At 44.5% G+C, this 23,518-nt stretch overlaps 1 protein-coding gene across 1 annotated transcript in view; it reads left to right on the forward strand.

Annotated features, from left to right (window-relative positions):
* The window catches only part of LOC131008412 (uncharacterized), a 47,492-nt gene extending 24,409 nt beyond the window's left edge, over positions 1-23,083 (forward strand). The window contains exons 5-7 of the mRNA XM_057935293.1: positions 22,606-22,713; positions 22,810-22,906; positions 22,994-23,083. Of these exons, the coding sequence (XP_057791276.1) occupies positions 22,606-22,713; positions 22,810-22,899 (198 nt within the window). The 3' untranslated portion in view covers positions 22,900-22,906; positions 22,994-23,083. The remainder of the gene's footprint in view (positions 1-22,605; positions 22,714-22,809; positions 22,907-22,993) is intronic.
* The last annotated feature ends 435 nt before the right edge of the window (positions 23,084-23,518 follow it).

Genomic DNA, 23,518 nt, shown 5'->3' on the forward strand with positions numbered 1-23,518 from the left:
TGATAAGTTCAGTGTTGGAGCATACTGTTAGATTGAATATGTGTGATAACTTGATCTTTCCCGACTTAAGAATTGAGAACTTGTGATTGACAGTGTGTGTTTTGATTACATGATGTCTGGAATGACAAAATAAGGTTGATGAGTGAATCTAAACTACACATAAGTGAGGTATTGAGCTTAATAGAGTAGAGCACCCTCTACTAATTTTTGTTTTGAGAGATTTGATGATCCATGAAGTCGTGATATCAAGTGTGTCATATGTGGTGAATGATAAGAGGCACTAGGGTAGCCAATTGGCCTGCTTTTAAATTCCTACCGTACACTAACCCCTAGTGAGCCATGTTTGAGCCTTGTCGTGATTGTTCATATTAGTCACTATATATATATAGCCAAGGCCTGGTTTTTGTGAACTTTCTCTTTGGTCCCATTGTGCATGTTAGAATTGAATTACATCTTAAGTGAATTTTGAGGAATGTGCATAAGGATGCTTGTTTGCCCAAACAGAACCGAGCCGAAATTGCATTCTGAATCTAGGACAGATGTTCTGTTTGGCCAAACAGAGGAAGATGTTGACAGTTGGGCAGATTGTTTTTGATGTACTCTTTGCATGATTGTATTGTTTTAATGAAGTGGTGCAGAAAAAAATTGAAAAAAAAAATCTAAAAAGAAAAAAAAAAGAAAAAAAAGAAAAAAAAAGGAACAGAAAAAAAAAGAAAAAAAAAAGAAGAGAAAATAAAGGTTGCACCAAGGTTGAATGAGTATATATGCATTGAGTTGTTTGATGGTTGTTGCCCATAGTTGAGTTGGAAGTTGCTTTTCATATGTTCAGAATTCTTTGGGTGTGATTTGATTCGAGCATGCACGATATTTGATCTTCAATGTTTGAGCTTAGGACCCCTAGGATCTTGCCTACATCATTGATAGTCCTTAAGCCCCATTACAACCAAAGAAGAAAGACCTTTTTGAGCCATAATGTGACTGCGAAATATCATGACTAATTGGAGTTTCTTCTTGTGTGAGAATTACCTTATCTTATGGAGAGATTGAATGAGCGTGAGAGTTGCACTCATTGTTGCCTAATTTGGACTAGATTGATGATGGAAACACACTTTGGAGGTTCATGTTCTTAGTTCAAGAGTTGGGAAGTGATGGTGAATTGCATGATTTGATTTGATAGACTGTTTCGTTCCTGATGCTTTGATGTTGCTTGGCTAGTCGTTTGGTTTGTTCGTGTCTTGTCTCGTTTTCCTTTCTACTTTCCTGTTCTTTGCGTGTGTTGTTGTGTCTGTTTTCAGTTCGTTCGTTTCTAGAGTCTTCGTGTCAAGGAAGGGAGTTGCTTCTAGGGGCTGAATTTCACCATTAATTCTTCTCTTATTTCATACTTGAGGACAAGTATGATCTAAGTGTGAGGGGATTTGATGTGTGTATTTTAGCTACCTAGTTTAGTGTGCGTTTTACCGTGGTTTTATATGATTTTACATGGTTTGTGATATTTTGGCGCAGGAAATTAGATGGATTGAAGATGGAAGCTCGTGGATGCAAAGAGATGGTGGAAGTCGAGTATTTGTTGAAGATAGCGTGTTTTTGAAGAGGAATTAAAGATTGAGCTTAGAATTAATTATTCTAGATTTAATGAAGCCTTAAACTCTTGTTTTATTAATTTTTGGGGCCTTGTTTTGATAAGGGCCGAGAGGCCCATTTTATGAGGGGATCCGCCACTTAGGGTTAATTACGTAGAGTTTTGATTAAAGGAGGACTATAGTTTAAGTAGGAGATATAGCCGCACCTTTAGACTAGTATTAGTTTTGACTTTGATTAGGTTAGAGAAAAACACACAACTTTTGATACAGCCGCATATGTTTAGTTTAGCACTTTTAATTTGCATGCAATTTGATTCACACGTTCTTTTAGTAATTGGAATTCCCTTGTTTTACTTTACATTGAATTCTTGCTTTTTAATTGACAATTGCGATTGGAGTTGGAGCAAGGGGCCAGACGAGTTTTCTTCTTGTTCAAGTGGTTACTTTTAATTCTTGCAATTTATTTTGTTTGCTTTTGCTCAGTTATTTTTCTTATATTTATTTTTATTTATTTGATTGTTTTTAATTTAAGTATGAGTAGCTAACTTTTTAATTCGGCGAGAATAATGAAACTCTAATTTGATAATCTGTGAGACCTAATTGGTTTAAAATTGATTCATATTGATTCTGATTAATTCCTGGGTTCCAAGATAATTCTGATTTTATTTAAGCCTGATCAACTTAAGTTTAATTGGATTATAGTCAATTAGTTCCTGCCAATCCGTAATTGTTGGAATAGGACTGATTAGTGATACAACTACCATGTTCGTAGTAGGAATTAATTGGTATATTAATTATTACTAGCGTATCTAGGATAATTGATATAAACTGGGTTCCTTCATTTTAATGCTATTAGAATATTAAATCTAGGTCTGGCGTCTCCAGCTAGGTTATATTTTAATAAGGGAAATAAGCAGGTCTGGCGTCTCCAGCTGTTTATCGACACCGTAAGTAGGAATTGGGGTACGTCCGTTGCGTTTCACGGTATCCTATAACTGGTTGGTTGATAGGGATTAATTAATTATTGCGTCGAGGATCAGAGTTGAATTAGAGTGGATTTATTTGAGCCGAATTACCCTTTTTCATATATTTACTTCAAGCTTATTTTATTTGATTTAATTCTGCATTCTTAGTTTAATTAACTCCTCTTAAAGTTAAGGCGTGGTGGCATCACCGTTCTTTTATAGATTTAGGGATTTGAATGAATTTTAACTGCTCTCTGTGGGATCGACCCTGCTTGCCATTGTATTAATTTATTTTGGTAATTCCGCAGGAATTATTTGGTGGTAAACGACGACCACCACAACTTGACAGATTTATAATGCACTTTACGAAAAGAAATAACATTGCTTATAAATTTAGTCGGGACTTAGACAATTTATAGGCGATGGATTAATAATAAGCCCACGTTTGGTTGGGTGTTTTTAGAGGTTGGAAAGGGAATCAAGTAATTGAATCCATTACTTGTTGTTTGGTTTGGGTAATGAGATAATCATTACCCTTACTTAAGGGTAACCCAATCACCCAATTTGTTACCCCTCAAAATAGAGGGGAAACAAAAGAAAGGGATTCCCTTACTAATGATTCATTTCCATTGTTAAACCAAACACTCAATAAAAGTAATGGTTATTGTTACCATTCCACTCCTTTATTTGATTCCATTCCCTTTCCATTCCTCTACTTGAACCAAACGAGCACTAATATAATGAAATCTGTGTATCAAGTAGAGTAAATGGACGCAAAAGAAATCTCTGGATTAACCACTTTATCTTAGAACAGGCGAATATAAGCATATCAGAAACTTGAGACGCCACATATAAAGAGGGAAAAACTCAAACTTTGTTGTTTCCTCACCTTTTATCAACAAGATCAGTTTTCTTTCCTACAAGGACAATAATAACATCACCACCCCCTTCGGTTCTTACTTCTTCAATCCATTTTGTAGTGTTCCAAAATGACTGCCGATCTGCAGGGGAGAAACCGAGCAGTGAATAACTGAACCTCACAAATTTTGCCTAGTAAAATGATCTAAGATAACAATTTACACCATCAGCCGAATTCAGAAACACGAAGCAATCTCATTCTAAAAATCTAAAAAGAATCTCATCTAATGAGTTTAAAAATGAAACGACCAAGTCTAGATGCATTCAGTCATTGTTTTGCAGCTGCACTAACAAAAGGATTTTAGATCAAATAAGGTAGGAACCTTAGTTACTTACTGGCATGCGCCACTCTATTTTTGCTTATTCTTTTTCTTTTATTGGTGGGGGTGCAATTAAGTGTGATCAGTTAATTCACCAAATTACTTTCCAGCCAACTCTAATAAGGAAACTTATTATTACCTAATATTACAGCTTGGTATTGTACTTTTTAATATACTCATTCTTTAGTGTATTCCCTAAGGATATAATCACAATGTATTCTAGGTTCCTTGTTCACCAGAACCTATTTTTTGGGTAACTTCTAGGTTCGGGTAAGAACAATAAGATCTCATAGGAATCTAATTTATATATCTTATTAATATTTAAAACTATTTTTTTTGCTGAAATAGCGTAGACATAAATATTACACTATCTAATACTAATAAAATATAAATCCAATTAACTAAATATGATATTTGAAGTACAATTGGAGAATCTTAAATAAAATAATTTAACAGTTACTAATTATTACATACACTACTGTATAGGTTTATTCTATGGTTACTAATTAATTATTTGATATTCTTTTAACGATTTAGGTACATTGCGTGGTTACTTACGAAATTGATAAAAATGAATAAATTATGGATGTCAAAGAATAGATTATCACAAGAGTATGAGGACGGAGTTGAAGCTTTTTTGAATTTTGCAGTCCAAAGTGGTTGTGATGCTAACTTAATCTCTTGTCCTTGTGCAAAGTGTGCTAACACTAGGAAGTATAAACGTATTGTCGTAAAGGGTCATATAATAATGAATGGTATGGACATGACATATAAGAAGTGGGTATGGCATGGTGAAGGGCAGACATCATCTCTATCGACACATGATACTAATCGGGTTGGACAAGGGGATACGAGATGTAGTGTTGAGGAACCGATAGATATGATTTACGATGCGTATGATGTCTATGAAAATAACCCAACCCATTTTCAGACGTTGCTTGAAGACGCTGAAAAACCTCTATATCCTGGTTGTAGTCAATTTACCAAGCTATCTGCCACTATTAAATTGTACAATTTGAAGGCGAAACATGGTTGGAGTGATAGTAGTTTCAATGATCTATTGAAATTGGTAAAAGAAATGCTCCCTGAAAGCAATTCCATGCCTTTTTCTTTGTACGATGCAAAGAAAACCTTAAGCACCCTAGGGTTAGATTATGATAAGATTCATGCCTGCCCTAACGACTGTATTTTATATCGAAAGGAGTATTTAGATTCAAGTGATTGCCCTACATGTGGGATATCAAGATGGAAGGTGAATAAGAAAGGTAAGGCTATGCCTGGAGTGCCGTCAAAAGTTCTGTGGTATTTTCCTCCAATACCAAGATTCCGAAGAATGTTTCGTACTCGGGAAATTGCGAAAGAGCTAGTTTGGCATGCGGATGAAAGAAAGCGTGACGGTAAGTTGCGTCATCTAGCTGATGCACCGGCTTGGAGATTAGTAGACAACAAATGGCCCGATTTTGGGAACGAACCCAGAAATCTTAGATTATCTTTAGCAACAGATGGTATGAATCCACACAATATGATGAATTCTAACTATAGTTGTTGGCCTGTTGTACTTGTCACGTACAACCTTCCTCTGTGGTTATGCATGAAAAGAAGATTTATGATGCTAACTCTATTGATTTCTGGTCCCAAGCAACCTGGGAATGATATTGATGTATACTTGGCACCCCTAATTGATGACTTGAAAGAGTTATGGGAGATAGGCATCCAAGCATATGATGCATATCGTTCTCAAAGCTTCACACTTAGATTTGTTCTATTATGGACAATCAATGATTTTCCTGCCTATGGAAACTTGTCTGGATGTTCTGTTAAAGGGTATAAAGCATGCCCGATTTGTGCAGATCAAACTCATTCTAAATGGCTACCGTACAGTAGAAAAGTATCTTAAACAGGACACCGACAATTTTTACCTGAATCCCATCCATACCGAAGGCAGAAGAAATCGTTTGACGGCGTACAAGAGTTGCGGGCTGCCCCAAAACCTCTAAGTGGCACAGAAGTTTTTGAAAGAATGCAAGCATGCAATTGTGTGTGGGGAAAAACAAAGGGCAGAAAAATATCAGATGAAGTGAATTCTAAGAAGAGAAAGAAGAAAGATAAAAAAGAGCAAAATGAGATAAAAGAGTCAGTTGTGCCTTCCGCAGACAACTCATGTTTCAAGAAAAAGTCAATTTTCTATGAGTTAGAGTATTGGCAATATTTACATGTTCGTCACATACTCGATGTGATGCACATTGAAAAAAATGTTCTAGAAAGTCTAATCGGTACATTGCTGGATATTCCCGGGAAAACGAAGGATGGAGTTGCTGCGAGAATGGATTTGGTACACATGGGTGTGAGAAATGAGTTAGCACCAACTGTGGTTGGGAAGAAGACATGTTTGCCGCCTGCATGTTATACACTTACTAAAGAGGAGAAGCGCAAAGTCTGTACTTCATTTCTTGAGAAAGATCGTGTTTCTTTGATGGATCCAATTTCTCATCGGAATAAAGATACCCCATGAAAATTCGTCGTTGACACGTAAGTCTTACACTTTAACTAATCATTTCTATTATCAATTTTTATAGCTAATATGAACTTTATGATTGCCTTTGATTTCAAGTGCGATGAATATTGTGAATGCACGCAAGGGAAAAAAATTCAAGAAAATGGCAAGTTGGGATGTGGTTAAGGTAGGCATAATTTGCTATTTATGGCTATTACAACTTAATTATATGTTTGTTATTTGCCAAGTTCCCTAGCTAATATGTGAACTGCCACTTATTGACTGCTCTTGTTGGCTGAAAATCATACATATTGGTGTTTTACGAAACCAACACCTAAAACTATAAAGAGAAAACGTGAACTATACCTAGTGCAATTGACTGGAGAAGGCGAAGTAAAAATGATCGGAAAACTTGCTCGAGAAAAACTAGCTGTTGTATTCAAAAATATATGATAGCGTAAGTAACAGTACACGAGCTCGGGCCCTATTTATAGATTTACAAACGGAGGGGTAAAATAGTAAAAACATCTGCGGTGCATGCGTCTTGCGTGACGGAAGGGTACGCTGGTAATTTCGATAATATGCGAGAGACCTTTCCGCGCATTTGTTGGCTCCTCTGATGGAAATGTCTTTTCTGGCGAAGGCGTCTTCTCTGGTGATGTTGACATCTCTGGTGGAGGTGACTCTTCTGGTAAACACGTCTTCTCTGGCAAGGGCGTCTCCTCTGGCGGTAGTGAACTTCTCTGGCACGGATATACTTTCTCTGATGGCAACGACTTCTCTGGTATGAAGGACTTCTCTAGCGAGTGTATCTCCTCTGCCATATTCGTCCCGCCAATGGGGTCGATTCCTCTGATTCGTATTCTTTCCCAACTCTGCACATATTACTCCTCATCAACCACTCCCCCCTCTAGTCTGGTTGAACCGGGTATTCTTCGTGTTCAACCATTGTAGTATTGTTAAAGCTGGTGCTATGATGTTTTCCCTGATCCCTGCAAGTCATGAAGATATAAACACTCTAATATTTTACGAAAATAAAGGTAAGTCCTGTAAGTTGCTCTCTGGTGTTTTTGTCACTCCCCCCCTGGTCTGGCTAGTTCACTTCTGGAATAGTGCAACTAGTCAGAGGATCCGCCCGCATGGATGACGTCACCTGCATTAAATGCCTGCCCGATCTACAGTGCTTTTTCCCGTACCCCGAGGTTACTTTTTAACCTTTGCGTCCTTTCGTCTCTCCGTAGAAATCCTCATCCGTCGATTATTTCCCGTGTGCCACGCGTCGTTCATCCCGTGTGTTGGTGGTTGCCCGCGTACAATTTTACTTAGTCGATTCTAACTCCCATTTTTCACTATTCTTCTTCTCCGGCTTTCCCAAACTTCTTCATCTGCGAATTTCAGCGATTCTCCCTCCTGTTCCGGCGATTTTCTCCCTGTTCCGGCGATTCTCTTCCGGTTCCGGTGTACTCTCCCGCGACCCTTCCGCTCTAGGTTTTATCATCAATCTTTCTCTGGTCTAGGTAATTCGCGTACCCTCTTCTTCCCATATTTGTAATTAGTTGTAGCGCAGTAGCGTGATTGTTGGTGCTCTGATTGAGCGTGTTTAGAAACCCTAGGTTTTAGGTATTTTGACAATGGCCTCTACTTCCGCTCCCCAACCCTCGCGCTCGCCTTCTCCTCAAAATTCTTTATCTTCTTCTTCCCAACCCCAGGAACTCGAAAACCTTCCTTCCTCCTCTTTCTCTCACAATTCCCAAGCTACTCTGAGTCCCTCTTCATCTAAAAAGAGAACCAGAAAGACACCCCAGCCTCCCAAGCGTGTTCCTGAATCCCATCTTGATGTCGCAGCGGTGGAGAAACTGAAAAGTAAATGCCGACACCCCGAAGGTTTAAAATTCGAAGCCTTCTCTAAGGATTCAACGCCCCCCGAGAACCTTCGTCACCACAAAGTGATAGTTATCTGGCAAGCCCAGATAAATGCTGGTCTAAGGCTTCCTCCCCCTGCCCTTTTAGCCAGCGTTTGTAACCACTATCGCATCCCATTTTATCAGGTTACTCCTTCCGCCATCCGGCGGTTATACGCGTTCCATATCCTTTGCCGCGCCCACGGTGTTGGAGATACCGGTAAATTATTTTGTCAAACCCCGACTCTCCGCATGCAGGGCAGTCCCCTGTATAGCTTCGCTGCTCATCCGAAGCATCCCACCACTTTCCTTTCATCTTTGAATTCCTTTGATAAGGACTTTCTATACAATTACTGCTATGTGCGCACCCTTGTCGGCAATTGGCGTGATTACAAAGTTTTAGAACTAGAATGGCATGGTTCCCGGACTTCCTATAAGCCAGCCTCCTTAGACCCTCCCTCGAACTTTGACCTAGGAGTTATAGCCCGTCTGAATGCCATGAACGCAGCCAAGCCTTTAGAATGTAGATACCTTGCTGAGAACAATTCGGCTCTGGCACACAATGGCCTATTTCCCCTATATCCCAAGAAATCGATAGGTAAAAAAAAAATATAATTTAGAAAACTCATTAACTTTTGTTACCCTGATTTTGACGATGTAAAATTTTGATTTGCAGATATGTCTTGGAGGAAGAAGTGTGGAGACAATTTGCCTGACATTCCCTCTCCTACTGGCAGCGATGAACACGGCACGGGCGGTTCTGCTTCCAGAGCGAACCCCTCGGCACAGCCCATTGGGACCGAGCTGATCCTCATTCCTCCTGTGGTTGAGATCCCAGGGGGGAATGTGGAAGCCCCGCGTCTATTTGACGCGGAGGAAGTTGATGCAGGAGCCCTCGTTCACAAGGGCCGGCGTTTCAGCGCTGGTGATGCCACTGGCGCCTGTGAAGAAGATATCCCGATCGTGGATATTACTGATGAGGTTCCTTCGCCCGATTCGGTTCCCGGTGCCACCCTTACTGAGCTTTCGAAGAAAAGGAAGAGGGGCTCCCTGATCTCTGTGGGTGAGAAGGAGAAGCAGAAGGGCCTGAAGAAGGCCGTCAAATCTCCAGAGCCAGCGAAGAAGTCCGCTGGTGGTTCGAAGGTCCTCTCTTCTGCACCGGAAAAGGGCAAGGGACCAGCGAGGAAACCCTCTGCCGGGGGAAAGGGTAAGGGCAAGGCTGTGGTGCCCTCTGTTAATGAGTCAGAGGATCTTGTTCCCGGGCCGATCTCGAGTTTGTCAGATCAACGGCTAATTGATGCCCTGCTAGCTCGTGTCCACTCCAAGGACCAGGAGAGAGTGGAGCAATTGCCCCGGGGAACTTTAGCCACTCAATTGTGCCGGTTGGCTCTTCAGGTACCTTCTCTCTTAGACTTTTATCATAGAGCGAAAAATGAAATTACTAACCTTTTTATTGTTCTGTCGGAACCCCTTTTGTTTTCTTGCAGGTGGAGGCTCGGATGTGGGGAGCTGTTAAGTGCATCCACGACTACGACATGGCAGAGAAAGAAAGAGAGAAGGAGCAGGCGGACATCGCCAAGCGTGATGATGATGTCGCTGGGGTGGTGGAGCGTCTGAGTAAGGCTGAGGCAGAGATTGCTGAGTTGAAGGCTCGGCTGGCTCAAGTAGAGGTGGAGAAATCTTCCCTGGTTTCTGAGCTAACAAGGACGACCAAGGAAGGTCATGAGAACCTGGCCAGGTTCAAGGCGGGATACGAAGAAGCCTATAATGCGACTCGGCGTGATTGGAAGAAGACGCTTGCGGAAGCGCAAAGTCGTGCCTATGTCCTGGGGGCGCGAGATCAACGTCTGGAGTATTTCTTGTCTCCGCAGGGCCAACACTTCCTGGGGGTGATGTTGGAAGGCACTCTGGGGGCTTTCAAAAAGACTCCTGAATACCTGGAGGACTTCGGACCCCTTTTTGCTTACGTGATAGAGCGTACTGCTACAAAGGCCTTGGAGATGGCGGGAGCCACCCCAGAGCAACTTGCTACCCTGAACCTGCACGCCTTGATGGACAACCTCAAGGATGAGGAGATAAATGCGTTGATGGGGATCCCTGCGAATTCTCCAAGGAAACCGGAATGGTGGTACCCAGTGCTGGAGAAAGCCATTCCCTATTTTACTCTCGGGATTGGATTTGACTCGTTGCCCTCCGCACCCATGTACATGCCTACTTTCTCTGCTTCTCTGGTGCGCTTTGTGAACCGGCTGCGAGATCCCTCTGGCAAGAGCACCCGGAGATTTTCTCAGTTCAGCATGGAGCCTCCCCTGCCCTCTACCTTGGCGCCTTCCGCTTTTTCCGACTCTGCCTCCTCCTCTGTTGCGGTGGACCAACTGTTTGAGCTGTATCGAGATGAGAACCTATATGTGCAGGAGGCTGCGAAGCTGTTGGATCTGGGAGCTCGTCTTCCGAAAGTGAAGAAAGCTGGCATGCTGCCAGTATTTGCAGGGGAGCCTCTGCTAGCCAGACCTCCGCAAGTGGTGTCCCTCTTTTGGTCTCCTCTGCCTCTGTCCCTGCTTCCTTTACCTCCCCTGCAGATGCCTCCGTCCCTCCTGCCTAACTTGATGACAAATTTTGTAATTTTTCTAGTTTGTATAAATTGGATACTTACTTCTCGTTTTGGGGTGTATAGCTCTGCCTCACTGGCATATTTATGTGAAGTTTTTTCCTTGCTTGTGCCGCTTTTCTCTCTTCGTTCTTTACGTTGTTCTCACTGCTCATTGATGTTTGAGTTTATATTCCCGTATTTCCCCTGCTGATTTGAATTGACTTGTTACGCTTGTTGTTGATGCTTCTCTGATCCCCTCCCTTGGGATTTCTTTTAATTTCTGCTATAAGGATTCCGTTGACTCTTCTGGAGAGGATTGTGATGACTCCTCTGGCGAGGATTGTGATGACTCCTCTTGCGAGGGTCCCGATGACTCCTCTGGCGAGGATTTTGCTGACTCCTCTGGCGAGGATAGTGATGACTCCTCTGTCGAGGATTGTGATGACTCCTCTGGCGAGGATAGTGATGACTCCTCTGGCGAGGATAGTGATGACTCCTCTGGCGAGGATTGTGATGACTCCTCTGGCGAGGATGGTGATGACTCCTCTGGCGAGGATGGTGATGACTCCTCTGGCGAGGATGGTGATGACTCCTCTGGCGAGGATGGTGATGACTCCTCTGGCGAGGATCGTGATGACTCCTCTGGCGAGGATCGTGATGACTCCTCTGGCGAGGATAGTGATGACTCCTCTGGCGAGGATAGTGATGACTCCTCTGGCGAGGATTGTGATGACTCCTCTGGCGAGGATAGTGATGACTCCTCTGGCGAGGATGGTGATGACTCCTCTGGCGAGGATAGTGATGACTCCTCTGGCGAGGATGGTGATGACTCCTCTGGCGAGGATAGTGATGACTCCTCTGGCGAGGATAGTGATGACTCCTCTGACGAGGATTTGGTTAATTTCTTTGTTAGCGATTTCGTGCTTCCCATCCAAGCTGCTTCCCATCCAAGCTTGAGCACTCTGCGCGGAGCATGGAAGACCCGGGGGGTGCAACCAACTTTCGCGGCTTACAATTAAATAGTAACCCTCTGCGTGGAGCATGGAAGGCCCGGGTGGCACTACCAACTTTCACGGCTTACGATTAAATAGTAACCCTCTGCGTGGAGCATGGAAGGCCCGGGTGGCACTACCAACTTTCACGGCTTACGATTAAATAGTAACCCTCTGCGTGGAGCATGGAAGGCCCGGGTGGCACGACCAACTTTCACGGCTTACGATTAAATAGTAACCCTCTGCGTGGAGCATGGAAGGCCCGGGTGGCACGACCAACTTTCACGGCTCACGATTAAATAGTAACCCTCTGCGTGGAGCATGGAAGGCCCGGGTGGCACGACCAACTTTCACGGCTTACGATTAAATAGTAACCCCCTGCACGGAGCATGGAAAACCCGGGGGGTGCGACCAGCTTTCGTGACTTACGGTTAAGGACAACCTCTGCGCGGAGCATGGAGGACCCGGGGGGCGTAACCAACTTTCGCGGCTTACAATTATGTGCCACCTCTGCGCGGAGCATGGAAGGCCCGGATGGCACGACCAACTTTCGCGGCTTACGATTGAAAGAACACCCTGCACGGAGCGTGGAAAACCCGGGGGGTGCGACCAGCTTTCGTGGCTTACAGTTAAAGCAACCTCTGCGCGGAGCATGGAAAACCCGGGGGGTGCAACCAACTTTCGCGGCTTATGATTAAGTGCTATCTCTGCGCGGAGCATGGAGGGCCCGGGCGGCACAACCAACTTTTGCGGCTTACGATTGACAGGAACACCCTGCACGGAGCATGGAAAACCCGGGGGGTGTGACCAACTTTCGTGGCTTACGGTTAAAGCAACCTCTGCGCGGAGCATGGAAAACCCGGGGGGTGCAACCAACTTTCGCGGCTTATGATTAAGTGCTATCTCTGCGCGGAGCATGGAGGGCCCGGGCGGCACAACCAACTTTCGCGGCTTACGATTGACAGGAACACCCTGCACGGAGCATGGAAAACCCGGGGGGTGTGACCAACTTTCGTGGCTTACGGTTAAAGCAACCTCTGCGCGGAGCATGGAAAACCCGGGGGGTGCAACCAACTTTCGCGGCTTATGATTAAGTGCTATCTCTGCGCGGAGCATGGAGGGCCCGGGCGGCACAACCAACTTTCGCGGCTTACGATTGACAGGAACACCCTGCACGGAGCATGGAAAACCCGGGGGGTGTGACCAACTTTCGTGGCTTACGGTTAAAGCAACCTCTGCGCGGAGCATGGAAAACCCGGGGGGTGCAACCAACTTTCGCGGCTTATGATTAAGTGCTATCTCTGCGCGGAGCATGGAAGGCCCGGATGGCACGACCAACTTTCGCGGCTTACGATTGAATAGCTTCCCTCCCTCTGCGCGGAGCATGGAAGGCCCGGATGGCACGACCAACTTTCGCGGCTTACGAGCGCTGCCCTCTGTCTTTGGTGGAGTGTGATCCCTCTGCTCTGTCGGAGCGTGACCCCTCTGCTTTGTTGGCGCGTGATCCCTCTGCTTTGCTGAGAAGGGATTTTTGAATTTAAAAATTGGGATCTACGGGTATACACCCTACTCCCCCCTCTGGTGACATGTGCAATACTCTGTTATGAACATGTTGGCCCAATTATTTTTTACTCCCTTCTTCGGCCCATAAGTTCGTGCGGGCCCATTACCCCTTAGCCCATTTCTTAAGCCCCATACTGCCTCTATATATATCCTCCACCCTTCGCGATTTAGGTTACAATTCCCTCATTTCTTTTCCGCCGCCCCAAACTGCTCTCTTTTCCAACCCTAGATCTCCTAATCCTTTGGCATCAGCTGCCTCCTCATCCTGGTTGTAACGCCCTCAGTCGGGGGAGTCAGTCCTTTTGAGAAAGTACACCGGCTCCCGTTGGTGGCTGAGAAAACAGGACTCTCCTCCGCCTGAGGGTTTTATCTCCAGGATTCCTGAAGAAAATTTTCTCGTTGCCCTTTCTGCTCTCTCAAACCCTAGATCTGCCGACATTTTGCCTCCCTAGATCGGTTGTAAAGCACTCAAGTAAGGGAAGTTCCCCTCTGAACACTCACATCCCTGAGGGCTCCGCCTTTTCCTCTGTGCTTCTGGTGCAGATCCCTAACTTTGTGGTTGTAATGAGCGGACTTCCCTTGCTTGAGAGCGTTATTACCAGGTTTCCCAGATCTAGACGTTGGTCCTCCGGATCTGAGCGTTGATTCCTCGGATCTGGGCGTTGATTCCCCGGATCTAGTCATTGGTTTGCCCCTTTTCTGTATTTATTCTTTGTAGCATTTTGACTTGTTATTTTTCTGGATATTCTGCAGGCGTGTGGTGGCGCTGAAGTAGATCTGAGAAATGAGCATGTCCCGGCAGCGAAAGAGAACTCGAAGTGTTGGATCGTGGAAGAAGAGACGTCCATCCCTGATGCTTGCTTTCCCTTTGACCTGCTAAGAAGCAGTTTTTGTATTTGTTTCTCCCTTGTCCTGCTAAGAAGCAGTTTGCATTTTGAATTTAAAAATTGAGGATTATGGGTATACACCCTACTCCCCCCTCTGGTGACATGTGCAGTGCTCTGCACGAACATGTTAAGTAGCATATGTAATGTAAGAAAACAAGAATTGAAATAAACCAACACAACACCAGGGAATTCCCTAGAACCACATATCTGTTTTATTGATATTATGGCCCCGGACCTCGTTAAAACCCCTGTGGGGAAAAAGAGTATCCGGTCTACAAGTGATTACTCCTGCTAAGAAGCAGTTATACATAGAACTTTTTGAGTGTGTTTATATTCCATGGTCTGGGGAGAGCTCTGCCGTCTGAATCCGACAATATGTACGCTCCGCCACCCAAGACCTCTGTTACGATGAATGGTCCTTCCCAATTTTCTTCAAACTTGCCCACTGCCTTTAATGCGTCTGCTCTTTTCAATACTAGATCGCCCTTGACCAGTTTTCTTGCTCTGATCCTTTTGTCGTACCCTGCTTTGATGACACTTTTATATTTTGCTGCTCTGATTTGAGCTTCCTCTCGCTGTGCTTCCACAAGGTCGAGCTCAGTTCTTCGAAGATCGGCGTTGTGTTCCGTATCATAAGTGATAATGCGGTATGATTCCAATCTGGCTTCTGCTGGTACCACTGCATTGGATCCATATACCAGCGTGAAAGGAGCCTCCCCTGTCGCAGTCTTTGGACTGGTGCGATAAGCCCAGAGGACGGTATCTAGTTCTTCAACCCACTTCCCTCTGCTCTGATTCAGTCTCTTCTTGATCCCTTCACAAATAGTTCTGTTAGCCAGCTCCACCTGGCCATTGGCTTGTGGGTGGGCCACCGAGACAAAACGCTGTGTGATATCCATTCGGTCGCAGAAATCCGCGATCCTTTGCCCCGTGAACTGAGTCCCGTTATCAGATACAATGATTCTTGGTACCCCGAATCTGCAACAGATGTTTCTCCAAATAAAGCGCTCCACTGTGACTTCATCAATTTTGCCCACTGCCTCGGCCTCGACCTATTTAGAAAAATAATATACTGCCACGATGAGAAAGCATTTCCCTCCCGGTGCTGTAGGCAACTTCCCGACTATATCAATGCCCCATTTGTCAAACGGACATGCCGCGTACATGACACCCATAGGCTCCCCTGGTACATTGATTCGCCCTGCATGTCTCTGGCAAGCTTCGCACTTGCGAACGAACTGTCTGGCTTCCTTGTTGATGTGAGGCCAATAGAACTCGGCCCGGATAATTCTGCGCACAAGATCCCGAAATCCCGTATGCCCACCACAGCAACCTGCATGAATTTCTTGCAAAGCAAAATTAGCTTCCTCTGGAGATAAACATTTTAGCAAAGGTTGAGTGAAAGATCGTTTGAAGAGTTGATCGTTGATTAAGCAATAGTTCTCATAGCGAGCCCTCTGATTGGATTCTCTGCTCAGCCGCTCCCCTGTCTTCAGAAAGTGTATAATCGGAGCCCGCCAATCATCTCTGATCTCTACTGAGAACACCTGCGAAGTTTCCATCTCTCTGGTATCACAGAGTAGAATAATCTCGTCGCTCCAAGTTTGTTCTACTGCGCTAGCCATGCGCGCCAGTAGGTCGGCCTTCGTATTCTCCTCCCGAGAAATCTGTTCGAGCTTAAATTCCATGAACTTTTCTTTCATTTCGCTAATTTTAGTATGGTACGCCTTCATCCTCTGATCCTTGATATTATAACTTCCCGAGAACTGTTGTGCAACCAACTGGGAGTCTGTCTTAATGATGACACACTCGGCTTTAAGCTCTGACAAGATATGAGCCCCTCTGACCACGGCCTCATATTCTGCTTCATTGTTGGATAACCGACAAGTGAATTTGATGGCAAACTGGTATGTCCCATAGCCTGGCGAAGTGATATAATCCCCGATTCCACACCCTTCTTTTGTTACTGATCCATCCACGAAAGCAACCCAGAACTCCGGCACGGGACGCCGAGTTGTTTCTTGTAGGAAATCTGCCAGCGCTTGCGCCTTGATCGCCGTTCTCGGTTCATAATCCACGTCATACTCCCCCAACTCCACAGCCCATTTAACCATTCTTCCCGACAAATCCGGGCGCCCCAAAACTTGTTTGAAAGGTAAAGACGTGCGTACCACCACTCGGTGTGAAAGAAAATAAGGCCTCAGCTTTCTTGCCGTGATCATGACCGCCAGAGCAGCCTTCTCGATCTCTGTGTAGTTGAGCTCAGGGCCCTGAATAATTCTGCTGACAAAATAGATAGGTCTCTGATGACTTCCCTCCTCTCTGATTAGCACAGAGCTGATTGACTCCTCCCCCATAGCTATGTATAAATACAACGTTTCTCCCGGAACTGGCTTGGTCAGAGTTGGGAGTTTTGCTAGGTATACTTTAAGATCCTCAAACGCCGCGCGGCATTCCTCTGTCCATAGAAACTTGGTTCCCTTCCTCAACACTTTGAAAAACGGCATGCTTCGCTCTGCCGATCGTGATATAAACCTGCTCAAAGCAGTGATACGCCCATTCAGAGTCTGCACCTCCTTGATTCCTCTGGGCGGTGTCATTTCTAAAATAGCTTTGACCTTGTCGGCGTTGACCTCAATCCCTGCTGGTGTGACTTTATACCCCAAGAATTTCCCTGTTGTGACCCCAAAAGTGCACTTGGCTGGGTTCAACATGAGTCTGTGATCTCTGACTACTGTGAAGATCTCTTCCAGATCAGACACATGGTCCTCTGCCCTGTTACTCCGTACGAGCATATCGTCCACGTACACTGAGATATTCTTAGCAAGCTGTTCTTTGAAAATTTTTTCCATCATTCGCTGATACGTGGCTCCCGCGTTCTTCAGACCAAACGGCATACTCTTCCACCCATATACTCCACAACAGACGGCAAAGGCCGTTTTGGCGATGTCTCCCCTGTTCATCTTTATCTGATGATACCCTTGGTACGCATCCATCATGGATAATAAGGCACATCCTGAAGTAGAGTCCACCAATTGATCAATCCTCGGCAGAGGATAGTGGTCCTTCGGACAAGCAGCGTTTAAATCTCTAAAATCCACGCACATCCTCCAAGTATTCGTTTTCTTGGGTACCATCACCGCGTTGGAGATCCACTCTGGGTATTGCACTTCCACAATATGCCCGGCTTTCAATAATTGATAGACCTGCTCTCTGATCGCAGCGTCCTTTTCAGCCCCAAAATTCCTTGTTCGTTGCTTTACCGGCTTGACCTTAGGGTCCACGTTGAGGCAATGCTCCGCCAACCCTCTATCGATTCCCTTCAAATCTGCGGTGCTGAAAGCGAACACATCCGCATTTCGCCGAAGACAACCAATGAGCTCTTCTCTGACCTGATCACTCATGGCCGATCCAATCTTAGTCTGAAAACCCTCTTTCCCTGGAAATAACTCGATCATGTTGCAAACATCGCTAGTGGACACCAGCGCGGTTTTCTCTGTGGAGTCTCTGTTTTTTAATAAATCCGCCAACTCTTGGCGCTCCTCTGCTGGGGCATGCACCTCGCCCACTTTCCCCTTCTTCCGTGCGTTCGACCCCTCTGTCCATCTTTCCCTTTTCTGCCCCGCTGACTGTGTGAGCATTTGCACGTGGCATGCTTTTGATGTCGTTTGATCGCCACAAACTTCTCCCACTCTTCCACCCTCGATTGGAAACTTTATTTTTAGGTGAAACAAAGAGATAACCGCCCTGAACGCCGTCAAGGCGGGCCGGCCGAGTATGACATTGTACGAGGGTTTAGGCATATCCACCACTAAGAACCGTACCATCCTTGTTTTGTTGCCTGCAGCTGTATTGCCAAGAATCAACGGCAGCTCTACATACCCCAGAGGCATGACCATCTCTCCTCCAAACCCAAACAGAGGAGCATTTGTCGGCTCAACATGAGCGTTAATTCCCATATTTTGGAGACATTCCTTATACAAGATGTTTACAGCGCTGCCCGAATCCACGAAAATACGTTGAATAATGCAGCCGGCAATGTCTGCCGTGATGACCAGTGCATCATCATGCGGGTACATTAGTGTGTGTATATCGTCGGCTCCAAAAGTGATCGCAGGCTCTTCTGCTGCATTCGTAATTTCCATAACCCTTTTAGGATAGTACCCTGTTTTTACTGCTCTGACGACTTGTTTTTTAGCCCGATTTGATGTGGGCATCCCGTTCTCTCCGCAAATCATGTGAACTTCCCTCCTGTATGGGGGGGGAGGAAGAGCTTGCCTGTCTGCCCCCTCTCTGCGATTATCCTGGTTGTCATCAAGCCTGCGATCTCGGTTGTTGTTCCCCTGTTCTCGTCGCTGATCCCGGTTATTTCTTTGATCCCTCTGATCTCGCTGATCTCTCTGATCCCTCTGATCTCACTGATCTCTCTGATCAGTCCTCCTCTGACCTTCATTTCCCCTGTCAATGAGATGGTCGAGATATCCCTGACGCACCAGTAACTCCAATTGGTGCTTAAGATGTCCACAATATTTCGTGTAATGCCCGAAGGAATTGTGATATTCGCACAACTTATTGTTAGGCCCTTCCTACGGCGGCCCAGTCCGGTAGGTCCCCGGTGCCCTAAAGAACGGCTGATCCTTTATCAAGTGAAAAATTTCTTCTTGGGGTTTATTCAAGGGCGTGTATTCGGTAAACCGCGTTACTTCATTCACTGTGCGCTGTTGATTAGATGGCATTCCTCCTTGGGGTGGGAGTACCCTGGGAGGCAACCCTCTGAAGGGGACCCTATCTTGCTGCCTCTGCCTCTCCGGCGCTTCCTCAGCTTTCTTGACCCTATGCTTATCGTTCTCCACTTTTCTTGCCATCTTGGCATCCTCCAACTGCAGGTAACCTGGCAACCTTGCCATAATGTCATCAAAATCCCTTGCCGGACGAATTTGCAATTCGTCAAAGAAGATTCCTGGCCTGAGTCCTCTGACATAGGCGCAATTCTTGATTTGCGATTCTGCCTCTGGCACCTCCAGAGCAGCGAGATTAAATCTTGCTGTATATTCCCGCAACGTTTCACCCTAATCTTGCTTGATATCCATTAACGAAAGAGCCGATTTCCCTACCCTCCGCGAACTCGCGAACTGACGTAGAAAACGAGTTTGTAGATCCTCAAAGGAATGAATAGAGTTCGGGGGAAGTATCCCAAACCACAACTGAGCCGGTCCAGTAAGCGTAGTTGAAAAGATGCGGCACTTGATGCCCTCCGTGTACATGTGCAGCGTAACCAACCCTTCAAACCGATTGAGGTGTACCTCCGGATCGGTAGTGCCATCGTAATCCAGTGAGATGGGCTTGTAGCTTCTAGGTAAGGTATCTGCCAAGATATCGTCCGAGAAAGGACTGCGGTTGTTAATCGGGTGGAACCTCGATGTCTTAGCTCTCTTGTCCCCCTTATGCCTCCCCTGTTCCCTTCTGTCCCTGGGTACGTCATGAGCGTGGCGCTTGTGAATTCTATACTCATGTCTGCCATAGGAGTACTCCGGCTCCCATTCCTCTGACCTCTCTGTGTAGCGCGATTTTTCCGATCGATGGGATTTCTCTACCCGGTGCGACTTTCCTGACCTTTGTTCCCTGTCCTCCCTTCGGGATTTCTCCCTCAGTGATTCCTCCAGATCCTGGAGTTGATGTTTCAGCTGAGACACTTGGTTTTTTAACCGAGCCTTCTCCCTTGGTCTCTCCTCCTCGAACACCAGGGAAACGGATTGACTATCAGACTCGTCAACCCTCTCCTTTCTCACAACACTGTTGAGTCTGACCCGGCTCCCCTCTGGTCTTCTTTCCATTTCCCTGTCAGCCGGGTCCCCTTGTACTTCCAGAGGCATCGCAGCTTGTTTGTTGATTGCCAAAGTGTTTACCTCCTGAGCAGCTGGAGGTGGGGCCTCAGTGCCCTGCGGGTTTGCTGCTCCAACCAGGGGAGCTACAGTAGGAACCATAGACAACATTGGAGTTCCCATTGCTTGGCGCATATTAGCGTAACTGAGCAAGGCCATCATCTGCTCTGCTATCCCAAAGTTGATCGATCCCCCACCAGATGTGGGGGCCAAGCTCGGCACCTCTGATCCTGGCGTCACCAGAGCAGTCCTCTGGAAGTTACCATTCAATCCCATCAGAGGAGTAACCGAGACAGCGGGGAATCCCGGTGGCGTAGTGAAGGTTGTGTTGCCTTGCAAGTTGTTGAACAATGAGGTAGGCACCTCAGTGGTAAGCGCAGCGGAGTCGAACTCCTTTTCTAGGTTGCGGTGTGCATCAGAGGATCCCATGGTACCTACACATAAATCAAGTGAGAAACCATTCTAACGACGAAAGAATAAACCCCTTATTACCGATTGGAGTCCCGATATAAGAAATCCAATAAGAAATCCCGTCTATCGGTACAGAGACCGTTAAAAAATTCCCTTCCAAGTAATTCTACACTCGGGGAAATAAACCCAGAGTATAGATTGAGAAAACAGAGCCCTCAGTAAAATCCAACAGACGCAAGATACCCAGAGATTAGTACAAACAGAGCAACCACCAGAAGATATGTTAGCACGATTCATTAAACATGATAAGAAAAGGAATTATGTAAGAAAACAAATACTGCCATAATACGAAGATAAATCAAGGAAAACATGGAGAACATGAATAATCTTTTCCCATAAGTGAAGATCGTCCACAAAACAATAATACGAATCTCACCATAACAAAGACAAAGTGTTAATTATCATATTATTGAGGTAAAGCCCTCGCATCAACGACAATAAATACCCTTGAAATCGAAAATGAGCCACAAAAACCCACATATCCATAGCAAAAACCCCCAATATATCAGGAACAGAGCATAACTTCCCAACTCAACCATCGAAATCGAAGATTAGCCACGAAAAACATGAGAAACACCCCTAAATACCCTTCCTTAAACGAAAATCATCTGTAAACTCACGGCACAGAACCAACATACCAGAGACAGATTATCACCCCCGATTCAACGATACAAAGCGAGGATTAGTCACCAAAACATAGGAAGTAACGGTAATTATCAATCGCAAACAAAGAATACCCACGGATTAACAACGCGAACCCGAGCACAACAGAAGCAAAGTACTAATCGGCATATTATCGATGCAAACCTATGAATTAACAGTAATAACCACACGCTTCACCGAAAACAAGATAAAACACGAAGATCGCCCACCATTATCGCATTAACACGCGAAACACCCACATACAAGCAACATAAACCCAAAATATCGAAGATCCGTAAGGAAACGACGAACACAATCAGAGCAGAGCACCCAATTACAATTTCCTCATGCAGAACATTAGATCGGTGAAGAAAATCTCAATTCTACAAGAGAACCCCTTATTCGCAGATAACTACCCCAAACAAGCGGTAGATAAACGTAAATTTCCCCTGATTCATGATTTGTGCCCGTCGCCACCTTTCCCCATGCACCCAAAACATAAATCAACGCAAATCACAGCAGATTATCAACATATTAACCCAGAAAACGCAATTAACCGATTAAACACAGCTGGGTGTCCGGATTATCGGACCAATCGGTGCCAACGCCCGCAAATCCGATTGGATTCACAGATCTGCGTACGCCGGCGACCGTAATCTCACGTCTTAATTCAGTAGCTTTCCCACAGACGGCGCCAGTTGGTGTTTTACGAAACCAACACCTAAAACTATAAAGAGAAAACGTGAACTATACCTAGTGCAATTGACTGGAGAAGGCGAAGTAAAAATGATCGGAAAACTTGCTCGAGAAAAACTAGCTGTTGTATTCAAAAATATATGATAGCGTAAGTAACAGTACACGAGCTCGGGCCCTATTTATAGATTTACAAACGGAGGGGTAAAATAGTAAAAACATCTGCGGTGCATGCGTCTTGGGTGACGGAAGGGTACGCTGGTAATTTCGATAATATGCGAGAGACCTTTCCGCGCGTTTGTTGGCTCCTCTGATGGAAATGTCTTTTCTGGCGAAGGCGTCTTCTCTGGTGATGTTGACATCTCTGGTGGAGGTGACTCTTCTGGTAAACACGTCTTCTCTGGCAAGGGCGTCTCCTCTGGCGGTAGTGACTTCTCTGGCACGGATATACTTTCTCTGATGGCAACGACTTCTCTGGTATGAAGGACTTCTCTAGCGAGTGTATCTCCTCTGCCATATTCGTCCCGCCAATGGGGTCGATTCCTCTGATTCGTATTCTTTCCCAACTCTGCACATATTACTCCTCATCACATATCAAGGGGTAAACTGCCACTTATTGACTGCTCTTTTTCGGATTCTTGAATCTTGATAACTAGAATTTGTTTACTTTTCTTATGACAGTAAGAAATTTGTATTTTGATTGATAGGGTCCTATCCAGCCTGATGCATCTCAATGTGGATTTTATGTCATGAAGTTCATGAAAGAGATCGTAGGACGCTATGAACTTAATGCCTACACGTCTCTATCATCGATGGTAACTATATATATTATACTCTTCATCATTTAACTTTCTAATAGAACTTTTGTAATTATTCGTAAAATATATTTATGTTTCTATTTCTTTTTACAGTTTAAGAATGTTAAGACATACACCGGAGCTGAAATCGATGATATTCGTGAGGAATGGGCAACATTTGTGATAAAGCATGTGTTTGATTGAACTTTAGGTATGATAGCGACATGTTAATGTATAATTTTTCACTTGAATGTTTTTTATTATCTTATTTTTCTTATATTTCAATCTCTATACGCAGGTGCATATGATCAGTCTTCGTTTTGAGGAATCAATTTTTTGTTTTGTTGTGCATGTAGTAAAACATGTATTGACAGGTTTTTCAGTGTAGCTCGAATTGTTGGATGCTACTTTATATATGCTAATATTATATTCTAAATGTTATTTTATTATTTGAATTTTTTTCTATTGATTTTATATATAAATTAAAGGCAAAATTGAGAATAAATAAAAAATATGCGGAAAACTGTCATCTAATACATGCAAAACTGTTATCTATAATGAAAAAGACAACAAAACAAAAGTCATACATAACGGTTACTAACCGTTATGTAAGATAACAGTAACGAAAATAATCCGTTATGTATTTGAAGACAAACCGTTATGTATTAGGAAAATAAACAACGAAATAAAAATCATACATAACGGTTAGAAACTGTTATGTATAACAAGGATAACGAACAAGAACCGTTATGTAAACTTCAAAATAACGTTATGTATAACAATTGAAATGCTAAATCATAACGGTTTTCACTGTCTTTCATAA

Source organism: Salvia miltiorrhiza, chromosome 2 (genome assembly GCF_028751815.1).
Source record: "Salvia miltiorrhiza cultivar Shanhuang (shh) chromosome 2, IMPLAD_Smil_shh, whole genome shotgun sequence".
NCBI lineage: Eukaryota > Viridiplantae > Streptophyta > Magnoliopsida > Lamiales > Lamiaceae > Salvia > Salvia miltiorrhiza.